At 38.3% G+C, this 23,973-nt stretch overlaps 1 protein-coding gene across 2 annotated transcripts in view; it reads left to right on the top strand.

The window, feature by feature from the left end:
* The window catches only part of KDM1A (lysine demethylase 1A), a 66,070-nt gene that overhangs the window by 28,910 nt on the left and 13,187 nt on the right, over positions 1-23,973 (top strand). For both annotated transcript variants that reach the window (XM_055140309.1, XM_055140307.1), the window contains 9 exons: positions 2,422-2,555; positions 5,072-5,150; positions 6,644-6,736; positions 8,205-8,311; positions 10,631-10,712; positions 12,193-12,287; positions 21,630-21,772; positions 22,072-22,162; positions 23,248-23,382. In XM_055140309.1, coding sequence (XP_054996284.1) covers positions 2,422-2,555; positions 5,072-5,150; positions 6,644-6,736; positions 8,205-8,311; positions 10,631-10,712; positions 12,193-12,287; positions 21,630-21,772; positions 22,072-22,162; positions 23,248-23,382 — 959 coding nt within the window. The remainder of the gene's footprint in view (positions 1-2,421; positions 2,556-5,071; positions 5,151-6,643; positions 6,737-8,204; positions 8,312-10,630; positions 10,713-12,192; positions 12,288-21,629; positions 21,773-22,071; positions 22,163-23,247; positions 23,383-23,973) is intronic.

Below are 23,973 nucleotides of genomic sequence, written 5' to 3'. Positions count from 1 at the left end.
ACCCCAAAAAAAAAAAAATAGAATTGATGAAAAAATAAAAAAGAAAATAGATTGATGTTCAGTGACTACTTATCAAACATATACAAGGCCATATAGCTAAGGAATAAAATTAGCTCTGTTTTGGGGAAAGAGAAATAAAATTTTTAAAGCTTATTTTCATATTAATACTATATACCAAGAACTATACAAAGATGGAACCTAATGCTAGATGCTTGATTCAAATACTAAGGAGTAGATAATGCTCCTCTAATGTGACATGATTTATGTCTCTATATTTCTTTTTTGTGGTGGGGATGGAATAGAGGGCTGTTTAGTTTGAGAAAATTTCAGATTACTGTAGTAACATAAGCCCCTGAGCCAATATTTCTTCTGTTCTTGCCGTCTCTCCAGGCTCAGAAAAATGACTCATTGATTTTCTTCTCCTATTTTTAATCATTAGTTTTCAATCATGATTCATTAGATATACATATTCTTAATTTAGTAATATGAACATAGTACTTATGCTTCCTTTACTGTGTAGATGGACAGATTTTTTTTTCTTGTCTCCAAAAACAATGTTTCTTAATACACCATAGTTTTTACTTGATAACCTTTTTTTTCCTGTTTAGTATTTGTCACTTGAATGTCCGCCGAAGCAGCTCAGATATCTGTAATGTCCTAAGTTAACACAGTTTTACCTCCCTTTTTTTTTTTTATTTTAATCTAAGTATTGCCTTTCATTTGTTTTTGCTTCCACTATTTTTTTTACTTCCAACTTTTAATTTTGTGTGCTTTAAAATGGTTAAATGTGACTGGCTATCTTATACTTTTATCATTACTTAAAATTACTTCAGTGGTAGTGCTTTAAATTGTTATCTTCATAGTTCTGGAAGTATTTGATCTTAGACATATAAGTACAATATATGTAAGTATAGAGGGACTATAATACAGGAGACATTATAATCAAATTTTATAAAGATATATTTAACCATCAATTTAAAAGTATATAACTGTTTTCAAAATAGCATATATTTTACTTGAATTATAGAATGTATGCACACCATATGTAGTATGTGTAATGACATTTTTACTTGCGTTGTATAATAAAATAATTTCAAACATTTCTTCCAGAAAGGCAGATCTCCCGCTTTTTTCTGTCTCATTATATTCTACTTAACCTCTCTCACTATTTGCCCCATTGAATTCTGAGAACCACCACCAAAATTATTTTTGTCACCAACAGTGGGCCCTTAAATTTAGAGTTCATTCTTTGTATATTCCCTGTGGGTTTATTTATTTAATTTTCTTTTCTGGGTCGCACCCAGCAATGCACAGGGTTCCTCCTGGCTCTGCACTCAGGAATTACTCCTATACTCGGTTGCTCATATGTGCTGGGAATTGAACCCAGGTCGCCACGTGCAAGGCAAATGCCCTCCTTGCTGTACTATTGCTCCAGCCCTATATATTCCCTGTTTTCAATCCTAAATGAAGGCTTGTGATTGTAATTTCCACTCCATGTCCTCTTTTTGTTTCCTGTTTGTGTACTTTTACCTTTGTTCTGATTCTTTGATTTTAAAAATTATCACTGTCTAGGGTGAGAGTGATAGTACTGTACTGCAGGTAGGGTGTTTGCCTTGTACATAGCAGGCCTGGGTTCAATCTCTGGCACCCCATATGGTCTCCCAAGGCTGCCAGGAGTGATTCCTGAGTGCAGAGTCAGAAGTAACCCCTGACCAGTGCCAGGTGTAGCCCCTAACACCCTCCGCTCCAAATCACTATCAGTAATGCTAATTTTATTTGAATGGCTTTTAATATTATGAATTATTTTGTGGATGGAAAACATATTCTAAATGCTTTCTGTTTATAAAGTGTATTTCACTTATGAGTGATCTGTAAGTCTTAGAACATGACTTTCAGGTACAACTGAATCCTAAGAATGCTTCCATTCTGAAAATGTTGAAAGAAAAAAGTTTTTGGGGGTGTGTGGTCTCTTAGGCAGTGAGTAGGATGCAGATGGTCCATTCCATACAGTGTTTGGGGACCACTAGGGCTATACCCAAAATGTGTGGTGCCTGAAATCAACCTGGGGCCTCCACATATAAGCCATACACAATAGCCCTTGAACGATGTCCCATACCCCAGAGACTCTCCTCTCCTCTCCTCTCCCCTCCCCTCTCCCCTCCCCTCCCCTCCCCTCCTCTCCTCTCCTCTCCTCTCCTCTCCTCTCCTCTCCTCTCCTCTCCTCTCCCCTCCCCTCCCCTCCCCTCCCCTCCCCTCCCCTCCTCTCTTTTCTTTCTTTCTTTTTTTGAGCAGATGATATCAGTTTGAAAGATGGAACAAAGCATGATAGTGGTTCTTTAGACAAAATGTGTTCTAAGTGCATCATCTCTATTTTTGTGTTCACTTGCACTTTTCCCAGAACTTCTTTGCTTTCTTTGCTAGGTGTGGAGGGTGCTGCTTTCCAGAGTAGACTTCCTCATGACCGCATGACTTCTCAAGAAGCAGCTTGTTTTCCAGATATCATCAGTGGACCACAACAGACCCAGAAGGTTTTTCTGTTTATTAGAAACCGCACAGTAAGTTTCATGTTATGTTTGATTTTTTTTTAACCTAGATTATAAAAAGTGTAAGTTATATTTGTAGCTACTATAGGGGAAATACACAAAGAGGAAATAATTTTAAAATTATTTTCCCCCTTTCAGGTATTTACATAAGAATAAATGTGTAATTTTTTTTGTGGACTTAAGTTTTTGTCTTGTTTTTCATTTTCTTGGTTTTGATAAATATTTGGTGACAACGTTTGGTGATACTTGGTCGACTTACAACTCAAGAATCACACCTTGGTATTGTTTGGGAAACTATGTGGTGCCAGGAATTGAACCTGTACCTTGCAAAACAGGCACAGTAGCTCTTCGAAGTATCTTTTTTTAAAGTACAGAATTGAGAGCTTACTTCTTTGATTCTTTTCATATAACTTAGCACAATAAGAATTTTTTTATTGGGGCTGGAGTGATAGTACAGCGGGTAGGGTATTTGCCTTACACGTGGCTGACCTGGGTTCGGTTCCCAGCATCCCATATGGTCCCCCAAGCACCTCCAGGAGTTATTCCTGAATGCATGAGCTAGGAGTAACCCCTGTGCATTGCCGGGTGTGACCCAAAAAGCTAAGAAAGAAAAGGGAATTTTTTTATTAATACCTTTTTTTAAAAATGCTCTTTCAAATAATCTCGTCTTTCCCCTGTAATGAGAAATTCTTATTTTGTTCTGTTCATCCAGCTTAACATCCTCTTCTGACTTACATGATTGATTTTGATTTCTTTGATTACTTAAACTGACTGATTTTTCAATTAGTCATTTGTATTTCTTCTCTGAATATTTCTTCCTTTTTTTGCGACCTCCCATTGTATTTGAGGGTTCAGGGACCATTCCTAGCAATACCTGATTCAGTAGTACAGGCCTGATGGTGTGGTGTTTGAAGCCACCAAGGCTGTACACAGGGATGGTGTAGTGGAGCAGAGAGCAGCATGTGGAGTTGGGGATTGAACATGCAATCTTGCACAAAATGGGTGTGTACCTGACACTTTTCAGCTGTTTTTTAGGCCCTATTTGAATTTTTCATCTATATCTTTTATTCACCAGAACTTTTTTAGTCACAGAATAGAGACAGGCGGGTTACTTTTTAGAACATGTGCATTATACTCTATTCTTTTTTTTTTTTGCTTTTTGGGTCACACCTGGCGATGCGCAGGGGTTACTCCTGGCTCTGCACTCAGGAATTACTCCTGGCGGTGCTCAGGGGACCATATGGGATGCTGGGATTTGAACCCGGGTTGGCCGCATGCAAGGCAAACGCCCTACCCGCTGTGCTATTGCTCCAGCCCCGCATGCATTATACTCTAGGGTGACATAGCAAAATTAATTTGTATCTTCTAGTTAATTTGTTTCTCCTGAGTTATTTAATTCTTTTGCACTTAGCACAGAGATGTCATTTTAGCATGCCTGCTTTTTTTTTTTTTTTTTGGTGGAGGGATGCCTCCTAAGCCAAGCAGATGCTTTGGAGGCTCTCCAGCCAAGTGGCCGGGCTGGATGCCTGAAGTTTTCATGTTTGGGCCTGTTTGTTTCCAAGGCGGTCATAACAGTGCTGGGGATAAATTAGTACCTCCAAATGCAAGGTGTCTGCTCCAATCCTTTGAAGACTCGTTGTTGAGGCCTCCCAAAGAAAAATTAACTACTTTTTCCTCTTTAGACACACCATGCTATATATATATTTGGTTTTTGGGTCACACCGGCGATGCACAGGGGCCACTCCTGGTTCTTCACTCAGGAATTACCCCTGGCGGTGCTCAAGGGACCATATGGGATGCTGGGATTAGAACCCGGATCGGCCGCGTGCAAGGCAAATGCCCTACCCGCTGTGCTATCGATCCAGCCCCACAATATATTTTTTTTCCCTTTTGTTTCCCTGATTCTCTCTTGACTTGACTGGCCAATAGGCTCTTCTTTTTTGTTGTTGTTGTTTTTTTGTGTGTGTTTTGTTTTTCTCTTTGGCTTTTTAGGTTATGCCCAGTGATGCTCAGGGGTTATTCCTGGCTCTGCACTCAGGAATTAACTCCTGGCATTGCTTGGGGGACTAGACGGGATGTTAGGGTTTGAACCCACATCAGCTGCTTGCAAGGCTAATGCCCTGCCTGCTGTATTGTCACTCTAGTCCGCCAACAGGCTTTTCTTTATTGTTAGTGGTTCTTATTTATCGAGTGACGTTTTGCAAACCAGAAACCATGGTGTTATTCTTGACATTTTCTTCCTTTACCCTATTGCTTATGTTTTTGTGAATTTCATTTATGAGGTATGTCTGGAGTCATTGTAATACAAATTTAAATCCTAGCTGCTTTCTTCAAGCTATATTATCTTGTTAAGTTACTAGGTATTTTCTTTTTTTAGGTAAGGTATCTCTCAGCTTCTTCAGTCCTAATGACATGGTTGCGTTTTTCACTTTCTTCGTTTTAATGAAAGTCCATAAATTTAAAGATACTTTAAATTAGTCAAATGGCTTATATCTGCCTGTTAACAATTTCTATTACTTAAATAACAGCTGCAGTTATGGTTGGATAATCCAAAGATTCAGCTGACATTTGAGGCCACTCTGCAACAATTAGAAGCACCTTACAACAGTAAGTAGTGTCTTCATTAAGATTAGTTTTGGGCTGTATTTTTAAAACTAATACTTCCTTCGTGTAATGAATATTTTTAAATTGATGCTTTCATATTTCAAGTGTTCTGTTCTGAAAATATAATGAGCCTTATAGAAAAATGATTTCTTGTCCTTGTAACCATTTTTTGGTTTTCAAGTTGGTAGATAGGTGAGTGAGTTCAAAAGATGTCTCATAATTTCCCATCTATGTTCCAACTTGAATCCATGGAGTACTTTGTTGGATTTGATTACTTGGCTGTGTGGCTTTCTCATTTTCATGTTTGCCTCCACAACAGAGTTGTGAAATTTTTCTGAAGTAAGTTACTATAATACATCTCTAAAAAGGGATGAATTATTTTTTCCTTCTGTTTAATCTATAATGGAATATAGTTTTAAATTAATTTTTAATTAAGGTACCATGATTTATAAAGTGATAGTTAAGTTTCAAGCATACCGTATTACAGCACCCATTCCACAGCCAGCGGAATTCAACTTTCTTCTATGAATGTTCAGGTTCTCTCCCAACCCCAGCCTGCCTCCTTGGTAGGCACATTTTTAAGTTTGGTTGTTGTAGTTTGGGTCTTCTACTTTCAATGTTGTAGGCTGTGTGGTTTAAATGTAGATCTATACCATACCTCTGTACCACCCATGTGCTCAGTGACTTTGGCCCCTCCTGTTCACTTCATCTTACTTTCCTGAAACTTTGATTTATTTTCCCCCCCATCCTTCTCATTTCTATACTTTAGTATCAGGGATAATCTAAGTGTACCACAATTTGATATCTTGCATTTCCTCTTTTCTATATACCACAGATAAATGAGGTCATCCTAAATTTGTCCTCCTTAACTTCGCTTAATATGAAATCCTCCAGTTCTATCCATTTGCATGGTTTCATCCTTCCTTGTAGCTGCAGGGTATTTCATTGTGTATATACCACACCTCTGTTATCTACTCATCTGCTGTTGAACACCTAGGTTAATTCCATAGCCTAAGTCTTCAATAAATAATGGCGTATTTTTTTTTTTTGAATGAATGAATGTTTTTGTATTCTGTGGTAAATACCAAGAAGTGGAATTGCTAAATTAAATGGCAGTTCTATTCCTACTTTTTCTGAGAATCTCCATACTGTTTTCCATAGAGGTTGAATCAGACAATATTCCCACTAGCAGTGGATGAGAGTTCCTTTCTTAGCACACCCCCACAAACACAGATTGTTTATTTATGTATTTTTTAAATTTTGGTATGAGCTCGTCTCATTGGTATGAGTGGAATGTAATTATTAAAAATTTCAAATTAATGTGATAGCAGTTTTTGGACCTCAAAACCTAATCAAAGAATCACTTTTTTAAAGGAGTTAAAATAATGACCTTGCAACAATGAAAAAGGTGTATAGAATGATCCATAATGGAAAGTAAGAGAATAAAGAATTTTATGCTAAAAATATAAATGTTTAAAAATTTATTTATACCATAGGTGATACTGTGCTTGTCCACCGAGTTCACAGCTACTTAGAGCGTCACGGCCTCATTAACTTCGGCATTTATAAGAGGATAAAGCCCCTACCAAGTAAGATCCCTGCTGAGGATTCTATGATTAAAGGATCATGCAATTTTCTACATCTATGATCTAATCTAGATTCTTACTTTCAAGAGACTTGAGTATTTTTTATGTTTTCTGAATCTGTATTTAAAAGAAAATAATTCTTTTTTTTTTTTTTTCTTTTTGGGTCACACCCAGCGATGCACAGGGGTTACTACTCCTGGTTCTACATTCAGGAATTACTCCTGGCGGTGCTCGGGGGACCATATGGGATGCTGGAATTCGAACCCGGGTCGGCTGCGTGCAAGGCAAACGCCCTACCCGCTGTGCTATCGCTCCAGCCCCTAGAAGAAAATAATTCTATGTTAATCTTAAAATTTAAATGTGCATTTTAGGAAAATTTTTGGCGTAATACTTAGTAAATTAGAGTTCCACATTTGTGTTCGTTTGGTTTTGGTTTGGGGCTAACCCTAGCCGTGCTTAGGCTTAATCCTGGGTCTGTGCTCAGGTACCTCTCCTGTTGGGGCTTAGGGAACCATGTGAAGTGCTAGGGATCTAGTCTTAGTTCACTGTGTCCAAGGCAAGTACCCTACCTTCTTTATTATCTCTTTGGCCTCCTATAATTTCCAATTTAAGAAAAATCAAGAGCTAAAATAATTTTTTAAATGGAAGAAGTAGGGCCAGAGAGATAACTCAGAGGGCTGAAGCTCATGCTTTGCATGTGGGAACACTGCATAGTTCCCTGAGCACTGCTTGATGTGGCCCAAAAGGAAAAAGAAGAGAGGAGACTTGTTATAAAAGCAGGTAATTTTAGGTTTTCTCTGACCTATTTTTATATTGCTTAAGGTTGCATTTATATACCTTAAATGCTCTTTATCCATCTTATGGTCTGTGAATAATGTGTGCCAGGAATTCAAGGATTAAGGATATTTTCAGAATTTTTAATGAAACCAATTGTTCATGAAGGAATACAAAGATTGCAGAGCTATAGCCTAAAGAAAATGACTGGACTGGGGAGATGACTTAGAGGACTAGAACGCATGCAACTTTTCATGCTGAATCAGATCTCCTTCATCCCAGAACCCCAAGTACCAGTGACTGCACAGCCCTCCTCTGCAAAAGAGAAAAGAAAATAGCTCTATAAATAAGTCAGTTAACTGATTGAATTATCCTAGTACAACTGTGATGAATTATTCCTGTGTAATTGTGAGGTAGATAAGGCAGATTATTCATAAGTTTACTGAGGATTGAAGAAACAAAACATATGGTTGTAGTAATGAGAGTAAATCCTAAGGGGTTTCATTTATAGTTTTTTAGCACTGATTTAAAACTTAAAATTTTCATATATTTGCTAATTCGTATTCAGATGCTATATTTTGAAAATAAATTGTTTTCATATAAGAACCTTGGAGATTTTCATGATTAAAAAAGACAAATACAAACTCTTAAACCTACAGCTTACTATTTTTGTTTTCTTGTTTGTTTTCTACTTTAGCTAAAAAGACAGGAAAGGTAATAATAATAGGCTCTGGTGTCTCAGGCTTGGCAGCCGCTCGTCAATTACAAAGTTTTGGAATGGATGTCACTCTGCTGGAAGCCAGGGTAAGAACCTAAAAAAATGATCTGTTGTAAATTAAGGAATCAGACAATTGGAACTCTAAAACCAAATTGTATCATACTTACAAGTATTTTGGGTAGTCTTATTTATATTGGCTAATGCATATTTGACTTTAAACCTTTTGAAAAAGTGTCTGAGTTTGTAAATCATCAGCATGTTCTTAATTTACTGTATCACCATAAGATACACAATTTCAAAGTTGTTTATGATTGGATTCCAGTCATATAATGTTCCAATACCTGTCCCTTTACTAGTGTACATTTCCCACCATCAATGTTCCCAGTTTCCTTCCTGCTAAACCTGCCCCCTAACACCCACCCCCCCCTCCCATGGCACTTTCCTTTTTTCTCTCAGTATATTCTTTAGATGAATATTTTCAGGTTGCTGTTTCTTGCTTTTAACCCTATGACATATCCTCTGTAGGGGGCAATTTTTTTTTCAGTGATTAGATTAAATTGCAAATCTCTGGTAGTTAAGAGGAGTTGTTTCTCAGGCAGCAGGCATCAGCTGTCTTTTTTGCCAATGAAGCCAAAATAATATATTGTTTCCTTTGTTATTAGTTCTAGATAGTGAACACTGAAGGAAGAATCAAATGTTGTATAGAATGGACAAAAAGCTTCAGGTTAGGATACTACAATTCAAATTTTATTTTAAATTTATCTTTCTGACTTAAAGGCCTTCCTGGATGCCTACCCTGTAAAAGAAAGCACTTCCAGGCTGGAGATACTGCTCAGCAGTGGGCTGAATGCATGATTTGCAAGCAGGAGGCCTAAGTTTGGGTACCTAGCACTGAGCATTGCTTCCCAGCAGTGATCCCCACCACAGAGCCAGGAGTAACCCTCAAGCACTGTTAGGTGTGGCCCAAAATGAAAAAGAGAGAGAGCTCGCACTTCCAGAGCTGGGAAGATGTTTCAAAGTAGGATTCCTTACCAGTCTTATGTAATGCCCAGGTGTGGAGAAGGTTAACATCAGTTGACATCTTGATTGTTCAGGTATAGCCGTGGTTATTCCCAGCACCACTAGGGCAGCTGAGCAGCATATCATGGCTTCCCCTATCAGTGCCCCATATCAGCAGGCCCAGTGTTATCCAAAATGGAAGTGGCCCTCCTGCTCCTGGACATTGTAGAGGAGGCCCCTACGGAAACAAAATCCTTTCAGCTAACCTAAACAATTCAAAATTTTTAAAAAGATTTCAAAGTATTAGGGCAGAGGGAGGGCTCAAAGGACTGGAGTATATGTTTTGCGTGTTTGAAGCCTTTCATTTGATCCCTGACACTGCATGATTCCCTAACACTGCCAGGAATAGCTCCAAATGTCTCTGGGTGTAGCCCGAAAGCTTTAAAACTTTGAAAGTTTTTTTTTTAAGGTTTTGTGCATGCAATTCAAATTATTTTTTACTCAGTTCAAAAAATATTTCCGTATAGGGAAATAAATTTCTCATGTAATCTTAGTAAAATTAATTTTTAATTCCCAAGACACTTATATATGTGTCTTATGATCAGAGAACATAAAATAATAGGATCATTAGGATTCATATATACATATATGTAGTATATATGTTTTACTTTTGTTTTGTTTGGAGTCTGCAGAATACTCATATGTGGTTTAAGTATCACTGTAGCTCAGCAGTATTTCACCACACTAGAAAATTCTTAGCAAAAAAGTTTGCTTATGCTTATTTAGAAAAGAGATATAACCAGTATTCATACTTAACAGACGCATTGTTCCCAGGCAAGTACTTGTTAGTTAGCAAGTTGACTTGGAGACTGGAGTCAAGAATCAGAACATGATGGTAGAAAGATGACACTTATTGTTGGGATTTGTGAATAGTTTCTATGTTTGTGACCTTTATTCAGCCTTTGCAACCAATCAGAGAGACTGCTGAGTAGAGATTAGTACCTGTAACATATGTCTTCTGGCCTTTTAAGTGTTTGCTGTTTCTTATCACTTCAACTTCGTTTGACTTCCTATCTGTGTCATTCATTAGCTCCTTCAAGTAATTGTTCAGTTAAGCTTAATTTGATCTTTATGCACACAATATTTAATAAAAATTCTAAACTGTACTTTTTTTTTTCCCTTTTGGTAATGTGGGGGGGGGGGCACTCCAGGTGGTACTCAAGGGACCGTGCTATGCTGGGGGTTGAACCAGGGCTTCTACATGCAAAAAAGCATGTGCTCCAACTGCCAGTTAATTCCCTGGCCTTATAGGTTTCTTTTTATACTACAATTCTGACATCTTACCTTGGGATATTCTATAGTTAACATATGCTTAACATATACTTGATTTAATTTCCAATAAACAGGATCGCGTGGGTGGACGAGTTGCTACATTCCGCAAAGGAAACTATGTAGCTGATCTTGGAGCGATGGTAGTAACAGGCCTTGGTAAGTAATTACTTGTTATATAATTACAAGGTTACAATTCAAAGGCTTGTTTAGCTTGTATTTTCATTTATTTATTTGTTTATTTTGGACTTTGGAGCATTCAGAGGGATGCTCAGGGTGCTACTCATTGGTGTTCAGGGGTTACTTATGGCCATGCTAGGGGGAGGGAAGGGACCATGCAGTGCTCGGTATTGAACCCAGGATTTGTATTCCAGCCTTTTTGAGTCTTCTTCCCAGAATTAATCTTATACTTTTAAAAATAAAGTTACTGTTTTAAAATATATTGATTTAGGCTATAGGTTTTTGTTTGGTTTTTTTTTGCTCTTTGGGTCACACCCAGCGATACACAGGTGTTATTCCTGGCCCATGCACTCAGGAATTACTCCTGGTGGTGCTTGGGGGATCACATGGGATGCTGGGAATTGAACCCCAGTCGGCTGTGTGCGAGGAAAACACCCTACCTGCTGTGCTATCCTTCCAGCCCTAGGCTATAGTTTTTATAATATGAGAATATAAATTGGCAAGTAATCTTTTTAAGATTAGCATATGTCACTGTATCACTGTCATCCCATTGCTCATTGATTTGTTCAAGCAGGAACCAGTAACGTCTCCATTGTGAGACTTGTTGTTACTGTTTTTGGCATATCAAATACACCACGGGTAGCTTGCCAGGCTCTGCCGTGCTGGCAGGATACTCTCGGTAGCTTGCCAGGCTCTCCGAGAGAGGCAAAGGAATCAAACCCGGGTTGGCCTCGTTCAAGGCAAATGCCCTACCGCTGGGCTATCATTCTAGCCTCATATGTCAGCATATTCAAAATATAAATTATACATGTACTTCGACTTAGCAGAGATTGATTCTTGGAAATTATCATAGGAAAATAAAGAAGTGGATTATTTTGTGTTTGGAGCATTTTTAATGTGGTTTAATGGAGCATTAGAAATCACATATACGGGGGCTGAAGCGATAGCACAGCAGGGAGGGTGTTTGCCTTGTGCATGGCCGGCCTGGGTTCAATTCAGGAGTAATTCCTGAGTGCAGAGCTAGGAGTATCCCCTGTGCATCGCCAGGCATGACCCAAAAAGCTAAATAAATAAATAAAATATATATATATAAATATATAAATATATAAATAAATGAAAGAAGTCACATATACAGCTACTGTTATATAGCTTCATTGTAATGTGAAATTACATTCACAGTTGATTGCTAAACTGAAAAGATAATAAAGCAACACAGGTGCTATATTTCTTTTATGTAACATAATATGCACATATTTAGAAGGACTAGTAATAAAATATTAGGTAATTTGTGGGATCATAGGTAATTTTGCTTTTATCTTACATATTTATTTCTCTTTGTATATTTAAATATATAATTCACATACCCTATGTTTTGAATATTTAAATTTTTGAGTAAAAATAATTTGCTGTAAGATTTTTTTATAAGAATGATGGTTTTAATTGAATGAGTTTCTTATAGGAGGGAATCCCATGGCTGTGGTCAGCAAACAAGTAAACATGGAATTGGCTAAGATCAAGCAGAAATGTCCCCTTTATGAAGCCAATGGACAAGCTGTAAGTTGACGACAAAGAGAGCTTTAGAACATATTTTTACTTCAGTTCAAAACAGTTTTGGGGAAGTATATGGATGAAATGTACACACAAATAGAAATATGAACTGGGAGTAGAAATGATGTATTTTTTTCTGATTGTTCCTTATCTCTGAACTAGAAAGAGGGATTATACTTGGATAAAAGTTTACATGTATGCTTAGGCACATTTAATGAAGAGAAGTTGAGCACTTAATCTTTATTCCACATATTCCAGTGGAACTGACACCTTCGTTCCTTTGTATTGTGCCCCTGTGTCCTTTAGCTCTGTGTTCTCTATGATTTCAGTTTTGTATGTAGGCTCAAGCTTGTGATGGACTAAAAGCAAAGTGATAGTAGGCAGGGGTTTAGATAGATTAAAGGATTTGTTGAATGGAAGACATTCGGACTTTCTATGTTTATACTATGGCAGTAACATGGAGGTGGTACTTTTCATTTTTGTTCTGGGCCTTCCCAGGTGATGCTCAGGGGTTTGCTTTTGTCAGTGATCAGGGTACCATGTTCCACAGATTGAACTCAGGTCACCAGACCTTTGGGCAATATATTCTGGTCCCTGGAAGTGATATTTGGTGTGTGTGAGAGAGAGAGGCTTAACAATGTAAGTCCTGATTTTTAGGGGTGGGGAAATTACAAAATTTGTAGGCAATGGAAGTTTTACCAGTTCCAGGTCGGAGTAAGGTACTTTTCAGTTCACAGGATATAAGCATATATAATATATTAAGTAGGAAGGATATTTTTTAACATGAATGCTATTGTTGAAAGTGATCAGAATACAATTGGAATTTTGTGATAGCTATTGGATGTCCTTATCTATTCTTATCTACCTTTAGGCTTTTTACAAGGTTTCTTTAGTTAGGCTTTATGAGGACAAACTTTGCAGAGAACTCATTTACTATTGTTCCTGCTGTTCTATACCAAAACGAGAGAATCTGACATTTAAGACCCCAAAGTCTGGTGGAACTTGAGCACAAGTAATTTTCCCCCCAGTTTTTTACTAGGCTTATCTCCACTAGTGTTTTGGGAGGCAGGAGGCTATTTTTGGTGCAGGCATGGTAGTTTGATACTCTAGCCCAATGGAACTGGGCTACCAGGGATGCACCTGACATTGCTAGGGTGTGGGAGTGTGTGAGTTGCAGGAAATCAGTTTGGAGCCTTATACACACCAGACAGTGTTACAGAAAGTAGAAAGAATAATATAATGGGCTCCCACTTATTTTCCATATTGTTTCACCCTTTTTTGTTGTTGTTGTCATTGTTTTTTGGATGGGGTTTCTGTAATTTTTTTTTAAAGCAGATTACAGTCAATGTTTATTGAGCATTGACTAAATCTAGGTATATTCTCAAAGACACTGGAGATGTATTTCAGCCTTCAAGGGCTTAAATTCTAGTGACTTCTGCTATATAGCAAACTCAAGAACATTAGGAATATTAGATGTTATGATTTTACTGTTTTTCTTCTCAGAAATCCTTCCCTTAGACCCCCTCCGCCCCCCCACCAAGAAAAAGTTACACCAGTAACACAAAGTCAAGGAAGCTGTAGGAAGGTTTAGACAGAAAGTGATAATAGCTATGGAACTCAGGTAGTTTCGGGAGTGGGAGAGCAAGAGTGAGGAGAGATTTGGGTGTAAGGAGAGCATTTTTGAAAATGATTTACAACTTCATGTGAATATTGGAAAGGCATTGGGGGCAGAAGCTTTAAATCTAAGGTATCTCTGAAGGATAGTGAAAACACTAAAGTTTAGGGTGTAGGATATTGCTTCTAATAAGGTTAATTGGTAGGCTGGATCTTTAGAGTGTACTTTTGTTTGTTTGTTTTTTGGAGAAATTTAATAAATTTCTCTTCACTCTCAAAAGACCTGCAACTAATCACCAATCCAGGAACATATGAAATGAGATAAATAGCTTGTATATTAAATATTTTAATTGTTAGTTTACATGATAAATTTTTTGTAGCAAGACTTTTTCTCAGTTAAGGAAGTAGAATGTTAATTGATAATTTGGTATAAGTTCTTTTTCTCCTATAGTATATAGTACATACACTATGTACTATAGTGTATGTACTATAGTACATACACTATAGTACATAGTGTATGTACTATAGTATATAATTGTAAGCATATGATTTTCAGCATTTTGTATACAGAAAAACGTGTTTATATTTTTTCTTAGTGAAATTTGAATTTTTCTTTTAGCTAGTCTTTACCAGGACTTTTTTCCCCCATAGTTGCAGTTGTTCATTGTTGAGTTTTAGTTATATAATGTTCTAACATCCATTCCTTCGCTAGTTTACAGGGGTTTTTGTTTGTTTGTTTGTTTGTTTAATTGCTGTTTGTATTTGGATCAGTAGTCAAGTATGAATGGGATGATTCCTTAATTATCAAATTTGGTAAAAATTCTTTGCAGCTTTCAGTGTTACTTAGTTGAAATTAAATATAGGAATTCAGGTCTTAGCATTTATTTGTTTTGGGGCCACACATGGCAGTGCTCAGGGCCGACTCCTGGCTCTTTGCTAAGGGATCACTACTGGCAGGGCTTTGGGGAACTGTCAGGGTACCAGGGATCAAACCTTGGTCAGCTTGTGCAAGGCAAGTGCCCTACCTGCTGTACTATGGCTCTGACCCCAGGTTACCATTTCTGTATCTTTCGTTTCTAGTACTGTAGCTTTGAGTAGAAATACACAACTCTAAACCAAGTAGACTGACTTTAACTTGTACTACAATTACTTATGGACAAGATTACATACCCAGTATTTAGTAATTTACTCTCATAATTACTTTACTTACATGACTTAGTAAGTAGGTCAGTTGTTTCATTTTCCCATTTTGCAGGGGCAGAATCTAAAGCTCAGACATTTATTTGCCCAAAGTCAATATAGTCAAATTGTAGAGCCAGCATCCATTGCCTGGTGTTCAAGCTGAAATTCCCATACTTGTTCTTCTACACCTGGCTGATATTTCAGGGAAATGGGGGTAAGTGTGTATAACTTAACTGCCTATGTGATTACACCAGCTGAATTTCCTTCTCAAAGAACTTTGTGTTAATAATTACTATAAGGAGTCAGCAAGACCTACCTATGAGTGAAACTGACTAAACCAATGATTTTTGTATAGAAAATTATTTAATTCCATAGGGTGTGTTCTTTCATTCTTTATGGGCAGCCTCAGTAGGAAAGAGGATGGTTTAATAGTTCTCTTGTTAGTTGTAGAAATTCTCTCATCTCGTACAAGGTTAGTAGTTGGCTTCAGAGGTTTACAGATGCTTTTGTAATGTTTCTTAAGACTATATCACCATTCCCAGTCACCTTGGTATACGGAGGTGGGGGGGGTGGGAATCACATAGCAAACTTTTAAAAAAATATCTCACTATTGTTTTAATCACCAAGAATCTCTGAAAGAGTTTGTTTTCTGTTTTCTCTGGTCCTGTATGGACAATTGGAATGTTGGGCTTCGGTGTGTGTTTTTGACACAGGGGAAGCCAACTTTATGGCTCTGGGTGACTAGAAAAAGGACTTCCTTTAGGATTCTAATATAGGCTATCCTTATAGTGTCTTCCAGACTTGAAAAATAATCAGAACTAATTCAGCAGCTTCCCTTAGGTCGACTGATATTGGAGTCACCCCATCCAGTGTAAAATTCAGTTTAAAACAAGCTTTAAATAGGGAATGTTGGGAAATAGGATATTCTTATTTGGGGAATCATAAAAAACATGGATTGGTGGGGGAAATGGGGGAAGTAACAATGTTTTCTGCATCTCCTGTACACCAGCAAGAACTCAGGGGCATTAGATTTTCTCGTTTTGGTTTGGTCTATTGGGGTAAAATATCTCGATCAAATTCTTACAGTACTGTGGCATTTTGTGATCTCCTGTTGAGACACACAGATGTTAACCACATGAGATCCAAGGACCAAGTAACTTTGAATATTTTTCTTGTGAATGATTCAACCCTTTAAGAGGAAGAATAGAAGACTCTTACAAGGAAGAGGATGAGGAAGTCTCTTAAAAGAATGGTTAATTGGATATACTCACCACCCAGCATAACTTAGCAGGTTTTAACTTTTGTGTTCATAAAGAGTTGTGCTTAGGTCATCATACTTTTGATAAAGGCCTGTTGACCTTTTCAGCTTCATTTTCCTTTGTGGAAACATCCTACTGTCTTTAAGGTAGCCTGTCTTTACCCTTGAAAATCATAACTGCCAATTTATGCTTTTTATAAATCTAACAAACCTTCCTTTAATGTTCCTTAAGTTATAAAATGTTACTTACACTCAAATATAGTTATAATATTGGGGCTGGAAGGATAGCACAGCGGGTAGGGCGTTTGCCTTGCACGCGGCCGACCTGGGTTCGAATCCCAGCATCCCATATGGTCCCCTGAGCACCGCCAGGGGTGATTCCTGAGTGCAGAGCCAGGAGTAACCCCTGAGCATCGCCGGGTGTGACCCAAAAAGCAAAGTATATGTATGTATGTTATAATACCAGCTTTGCTTCTCTAAGCAATACTAATTTACTCAACAAGAATTTGCTACACACTTCTCCGTGTCTTAGAAATAGCTGGAATGAACAGGTCAGATATGATTTTTGTGCTTCCTCTCATATAGCTTAATGCTGCTTCAGGGAAGCCATTTATATCCCCTGAGAAATAGCTTATAAATTGTAAGAGTTGAGTGAAGGGGAAGACCCGAGAAGATGGTACAGGGGTTAAGACACTTACCTTGCGTGCAGCTGACCTCAGCTTGCTCCTCAATACCACATTGTCTCCTAAGCATCACAGGGTGCAGCCCTGGAGGTCCCTGGACACTGCTGAGCGTGTACAGGCGTCCTCAGTGATCGCTGGCTGCAGGACATAAGCAGCACCACATTCTGGGGCCCTCAGTTAAGCCTTTGGCCCAGTGAGCCAAGAGTCATCCCCTGAGTCTCCTGAGCACTCTTGGAAGGCCCTAAAAAAAAGTCAATAAAGGGGGAGGGGGTAATAGTTTTCGTTTTAAAAATTAAAAAAATTTCAAAAATCACATTGAATTTTATTTGGATTGAGGTAATACCTATTGTCCTAATATTTCCCTTTCAGATATAGATATATACCATAGCTATTTGGGAATCTGAATTAGGTTTCTCAGATGTGAATTTCTTCTTCCAGGTCTTACCAATGGGACTAATTTTATTTTTCCATTTTATCATAATTCAGGAAGTGTTTAGAAATGGGAGTGGCAGAGATTCACTGTGGACTTTTATTTGCCAAGTCTAGCCAATATGTATTCATGACAATTTCTCTAGCAGGATTTCAGAACTTTCTGTACTTTACACCCTACCTGGACTCACCTTCATTCTGCTCTACTGCTAGAGATCTTATGCTGATTGAATAATGTGTTTGAAGACTGATAGAACTTGTAATGATAGGATGCAACCAGAGGTCTAGAACTAAAAAGAGCTGCTTTTTTGAGGTGACTTTTTCCAGGATCAGGACCTTGTCCAGAAAGTTGCTTGATTCTCCCTAAATTTATTCTGCATACACTAGACACACAGACTGTCTCTCCTCCAGCTGTGTTCAGGTATGCAATATATAATCTGCAAGACCAAACCAATCAGGATCCTACCCATTTAGAGTAGTGAAGCTCAAAATCTTCAGAAAATGTATAGCCAAAACCTATTTCAGGTGGTAATCTTTTATTTGATCATTTACTAGACACTGTTAAGAAGGTTTTCTTTTTTTCTTTTCCCCCAAAAATAAAAGCAGAAACTGCTTCTGAGTTTGCTGTTACATGGTTCTCTCAGTGTTGTAATAGAGAAATTCAGTTGTCACCTAACATGGTGCTAGATTCTCTGTAATCATTTGCTAAGTTTCTTTCTCAGACTGCAGTTTAAGAATCTAGAATTGGTCAGGTAAAACTTAAATACTTCAACTTGTATTTAGCAGTTGCCAGTAGGCCGACTTCTTTGCTTAATTAATGGAACAAGAGACCAACGAACAGAATGACCTGAAACAGGGCACTTAGTGGGCACTTTTCATTGTCAAAGTATCATTGTGAAATGGAACATATGTAACTACCTTAGTTTTAGAAGCAGATTCATGATTTAAATGTATCTAAAATCTTTAGCACATTTTGATTTTCTTCCAGTCAGTATTGTTTTTATATTGGACAATATATACTGTTTTCTAAATACTTAATTTCAAAATGAAACTTCTTTTATTAATTAAAACATAAGAAAACAGGTTTCATGGGGCTGGAGTGATAGCACAGCGGGTAGGGCGTTTGCCTTGCACGCGGCCGACCCGGGTTCAAATCCCAGCATCCCATATGGTCCCCTGAGCACCGCCAGGAGTAATTCCTGAGTGCAGAACCAGGAGTAACCCCTGTGCATCGCCGGGTGTGACCCAAAAACCAAAAAAAAAAAAAAAAGAAAACAGGTTTCAGAATTATTCCTGGTCTCACTGGCAACATTGCTGTGCTTGCTTAACTGGGCAGCCAAGGGATGAGGCCTACCAGCTGACAGCTGTGCTTCTAGCCCTTCTCTAAAGGCAGCGCCTTGAGTTAGGATGGTGTACCGGAGATGCAGTCCTGTCTTCTGGTGTCAGTCAGATGTGGCAATAGTGTTTGGTTTGAAACCATGTAGTGGTTGTTTTTTTTTATTATTGTGTTGTGTCCCCGCCCCTCCTTTTTTAAGTTTTGCTTTACTCCTCACTGCGCCCTGACTTCCATCTCCCTCTACCACTACCCCCAACAGAACCCCCACATCCTCCACTTCCCTGCTCACATTGCCTTTCTTTGTCCATTTCTTTGCCTTGACATCCCATTTTGATTTCCGTACAGTCTTGTTTCTTATTTCTCTGGTGATTGCAGCTTCTGAGCTAACAGAATGCTTCTGTCATGCTGTGTGTTAAGCCTTGATTTTACTGCTGTCAAAAACTAAACTTGACGTGGCTGTTGGGCTGTTATTTACAGTTTATTTCTCTCTCTGCTGCACTGGTTAAAAGGACACTGTCAAGGTATTTTTTTCATAATTTTTCAAATCATTTTCCTCACTGTTTAACAATAACCCATCAAAAGCTTGAAACTGAAATCTTTCCTTTCCAAAGACCGTCTCCATCATACATTCACTCTGGTTTGTTGTTGTAAAGTTGCGCCTGTATGTTGGGCTGGTGCCATTTGAGTTTTTGTCATTGAAAGCGCATGTTAAAATGTCAGGGGGTGGTGTGGGTGGATTTAAGGGGAAAAGTGGAATGAATCAAGTGGGCTGCTCAGCAAACTGGAAAGAAACAAACGGTAAATTTGGTCCCTCTAACCTTGACAGTGTCCCTTTAAATATTTCTCTACCACACACCCTGGACCCCAGTTCCTGAGCCTGAGTGCCACATACTTTTTCAGTATGAACTTATGTGACTGTCACCCCAGCTGTAAAGATTAAAGCTTGTCTAAACAGGCCATCCAGTTCACACTGGAAGAGCTTTAATCTGTATCATTTGTACATGTGTTTATTGGCACATTCTGCCCTGTTTTAGAGGCATATGTGATCTGGCCCCTCTTGCTGCTGTAGCATCCTCTTGTTAGGTAATTTAGAAGCCACATGTAGAAATATCACATACTTGCACTCAAGAAAAGTAGTCATGCACATTGCATTTGTGTCCACCTAAGATCGCACTATTAGGCAGATTTCACATTGTAAAAGGAGCGGCCTATTAAGAGCATTTAGAGTTCCCTTTTATAGCAACATTATAGAACTGAGTAAAATTTCTTTGTTGCTTTGAGTCACTCTGTATATAACCATCACATCATTGAGAAAAAGCAACTGATGAGAAAATAGATAAAAATCCTGTTAAGGGTTTCTTCTCATCAGCTCTTATAGCTGTGCAATCAGAGCAAGAAGAAATCTCACCAGAGTGCCTGTCTTTGGCCATGGCTTTGTGTGGGGGGATTAGCTGTGATTAATTCAAGTCCTAGATACCACCTATTAGATAAATGGCACCAGGCACCCAAAGCCTGATTCTTTGTCTTCTTAACACAAACAAGAAGACCCTTAGGGATTTATATCTCTTAGGCTAAGGGAGATTCTCTAACATAAATCTTTCACATGTTCAGTCTTTTAGATCTTGATGCTTTAAAATATGTTTTAGTTTGAACTTAATTATGGTGTCTTGTCATATTTCTAGTTCCATAGGAGTATTGCAGTCCTTACTTTGGGGGATAGATCTTTTCGTTACACTGTTTCATCTCATAAACTTTTTGTGTGACTCATTGGTGAAAGAGCAGAGACTTGGAAACTGTCTTGTTCGGTTGAGAAGGGCAAAACCTAAGGAGTTTCAGGATGTAGGGTCTTGTCCATGGTCAGTTATCTCTGTAAAAGATAATCCCTCCCTGGAGTGTAGTATTTATTCGAATTAACCTCAGTATTTTGTTTTCTTGTTAACTAATTTTTAATTGACTACAAAGTGAAATTGCTTGTTTTTAATCCTATTTTCCAGTTGATAAGAACTTCTAGCGAGGGATGCTTGCTTTAAGTATGCCTTTTTCTTTCTTGCTGCTGCCATAAATTGAGCAATAGAGTTGCTGATATGCTTTACTTTGGGACTGAATTTAGCAGTTGCACAGGGATTCATACTAACTCAGTGGTGGTGTCAGAAGCAGGAGCACAACAGAGATTAGGTGTGTGGTCCTGCAGCTTGATGTTGTTTTGGAATCTGTTCTCTTTCTTTCCAGTAATGAGCTAGGCCTGGTATCCCAGACTCTTAGAATCTTAAAGAACTTTGGATATTCACATGCAGACTTATGTGGTGCCATTAAATGCTGTTACTCTGCAAAAGAATTAGGCGTTACAGTGTTCCCATCATGTAGCCATCAATTTTATTTCTCTCTTCCCTACTACCACCTGAAATTCTGTCGTCTTGAGGGGAAGCACACCTTGGGCTGCTTTTCCATCCTGCCCTTATTCTGGAAGGTTCTCAGGTGTGTTTGCATAGTCTTGTTCTCTGGGATTTTCTTTCCCCAGTGTGTTGTTTGCATGTAAGCCCAGCTCAGTTCAGTGCATGTTAGCTCCAGGGCATCTTATGCTCCGTAGAGTTTTAGTTAGCACCTGTGTTCATCCTGCTGCTGTTCATAGTGGAGGACAGAAATGGGAAAATACCAGGGCTGAAACATTCCACATTTCATTCAGTGAGAGTGACCACCACTTCATAGAAAGATAATGTGAATCATCATCCTCTAAGGTTTCCCTGTTAAGATACATGTTTTGACTTTTTAAGGTAGAACATTTGTGTCTTCTTGATGGCTTATATGTAGTCTTATAAGAACCAACTCTGCTATACTTCGGATTTCAGGTTCCTAAAGAGAAAGATGAAATGGTAGAACAAGAGTTTAACCGGTTACTAGAAGCTACATCTTATCTTAGTCATCAATTAGACTTCAATGTCCTCAATAATAAGCCTGTGTCCCTCGGCCAGGCCTTGGAAGTTGTCATTCAGTAAGTACTTTGATACTGTTTATTGTGTAGTTATTTGATTAGAAGATATATTTATGTTTTTAGTTTTTAATCATATGTGAGCCAGCAAAGGTTATTAAAAAGATCCCAAAATAAAAATTTTAAATCATTTAAATTTAAAATTATTTAAATTTTTTACATGATCCTTAAGTCCTTTTTGAATTCTAAAATATATGACTGAGGTTTCATAAGGTCTTGATGCTCTTGAATGTGTTTGATGGGCACCTGTCTGTGCAACAGAGCTGGCTGTGTGGCCAGGGTTTCTGTATTCTCTCTCTCAGGTTACAAGAAAAGCACGTCAAAGATGAGCAGATTGAACATTGGAAGAAGATAGTGAAAACTCAGGAGGAACTGAAAGAGCTTCTTAATAAGGTGAAATTCTGTATTTTCTTAATAGCTCAAGATACTTAAGTAGAGCGAAAATACCTTTAGTTTAGACATTATTAAAGTATTTTTGTTTTTTTTCTCCATGGAAAGGAAGGCCTGCAGTATTTTAAGAAACTAATGACTAGCAAAGGACACTGTTCTGTCTGTCTTTCATTATAGCATTGTTGGTAAATTGTTGTGAGGGAAATAAACCTTGCCGGTGTTGGGTTCCCTTTGGCTGTGTCAGAGCTGGTCTTGTATCCTGTGCTGGGGCCAGGTCCCATTGGTGATGACAGATCAACTGCCAGGACCATAAATTACTGCCCTAATTATTTCATTGTGGTGCCAGTCCTCACCTCTATTCCCCTATTATGTTTGTTGGGCTCTATTTACCTCCATCTTCCAGAGCCCCAGCTCCAGACTGGGTACCATTTATTCTTCATTTTGGCCAGCTGTAAATGTAACACCAACTTAGAAAGAGAAAAGAAATGTTATAGCACTAGTAGAGAGGTTTCTAATGTACATTTGGATATGTTTCATCATAGACTTTTGCCTTACTCTCTCTGCCTTTTTTCTTGGGGATTAAGAGCTGGTCACCAAACACTGGGCCTTGCCCCTGTGAGGCAAGCACTGTAACTCGGAGATATACCCCTGGCTCCTGGGCCTCATTTCTTAAATCGTGTCAGATACAAAGGCCTCTGGCATACCTTATGGAGTGGGTTATAGATGAAGTGAAAGAGTGGCTAGACAATCCAACAATGCAGCTCTGGGGCTCCCAGTCTCCAGCTTTGCCACTAATCCTGAGTGGTAGCACCAGCTGACATTAGGGGATAATGTCGCTGGTGATACATAAACAAAATAACTGACATTAGGAATGGTTCTATGTGATAATTTAACCTTTTATATATTTGTAAAAGTAATTATAGTTTTTTTTTCCTGGAGATTCATTTCAAGTTTTTAAATTAATGGGTGTTTTGGAAGACAGCCAATCTTATCTGATGTGATTCTTGCCTGATGTGTGAATCTTATGTTCCTAAAGCATAATTTAGAGATAGATTACATAAGGAATGGTAAATTTCTATTTTTCCTAGATGGTAAATTTAAAGGAGAAAATTAAAGAACTCCATCAACAATACAAAGAAGCATCTGAAGTCAAGCCACCCAGAGACATCACTGCTGAGTTCTTAGTGAAAAGCAAACACAGGGATCTGACTGCTCTGTGCAAGGTGTGGTATACCATAGGTTTTGCTGGTTTTACTCAGAGAACCCCAAAAGAGAGGAGAGATCAGGGAAACTCTAGAAAAGAGAGCCACTTGCTAATCATCTGTGCCTTGTATCGTTTGGAAGAAGAGGGTTTGAGTACCATTGGGACTTTATTGGTTCGTTTGTCTGAGATTTGCTTTTTCTGCAGTTTTCTTATCATGTGTCATCTCTCATTGTTTATCTTACTTAGACCTCATTTAGCTCTTTGCTCTAATTTAACTCTGACAGTTTAGAATAATGCTAATAAACATGGATTTCAATGTTATCCGGAGTCAGTCTGTCTGGGTGAAATCCCTGGCCCTGTGACTTGGAACTCCTTAATCACCTCATCTGCAATATGGTGTTAACGTTATTTCATTTGTAAGGATTCATTTGTGTGTGCTTGTCTAGTGCTAAGAGCCCAGTAAAATGGTGGTTGTATTTCTGCTCATCCTTGCTTTGTACCAGGATAGTCTTATTTGTTCCTTATCCTAACTCTTCCTGCTTGGTATCCTTACCATTTCTGGGTTCACGTGCTCAAGGAACGACCATCCCTGAGTTCTGATCCAGCCTTA

This window comes from Sorex araneus, chromosome 5 (assembly GCF_027595985.1).
Source record: "Sorex araneus isolate mSorAra2 chromosome 5, mSorAra2.pri, whole genome shotgun sequence".
Lineage (NCBI taxonomy): Eukaryota > Metazoa > Chordata > Mammalia > Eulipotyphla > Soricidae > Sorex > Sorex araneus.
This window is presented reverse-complemented; position numbering and strand designations above follow the sequence as displayed.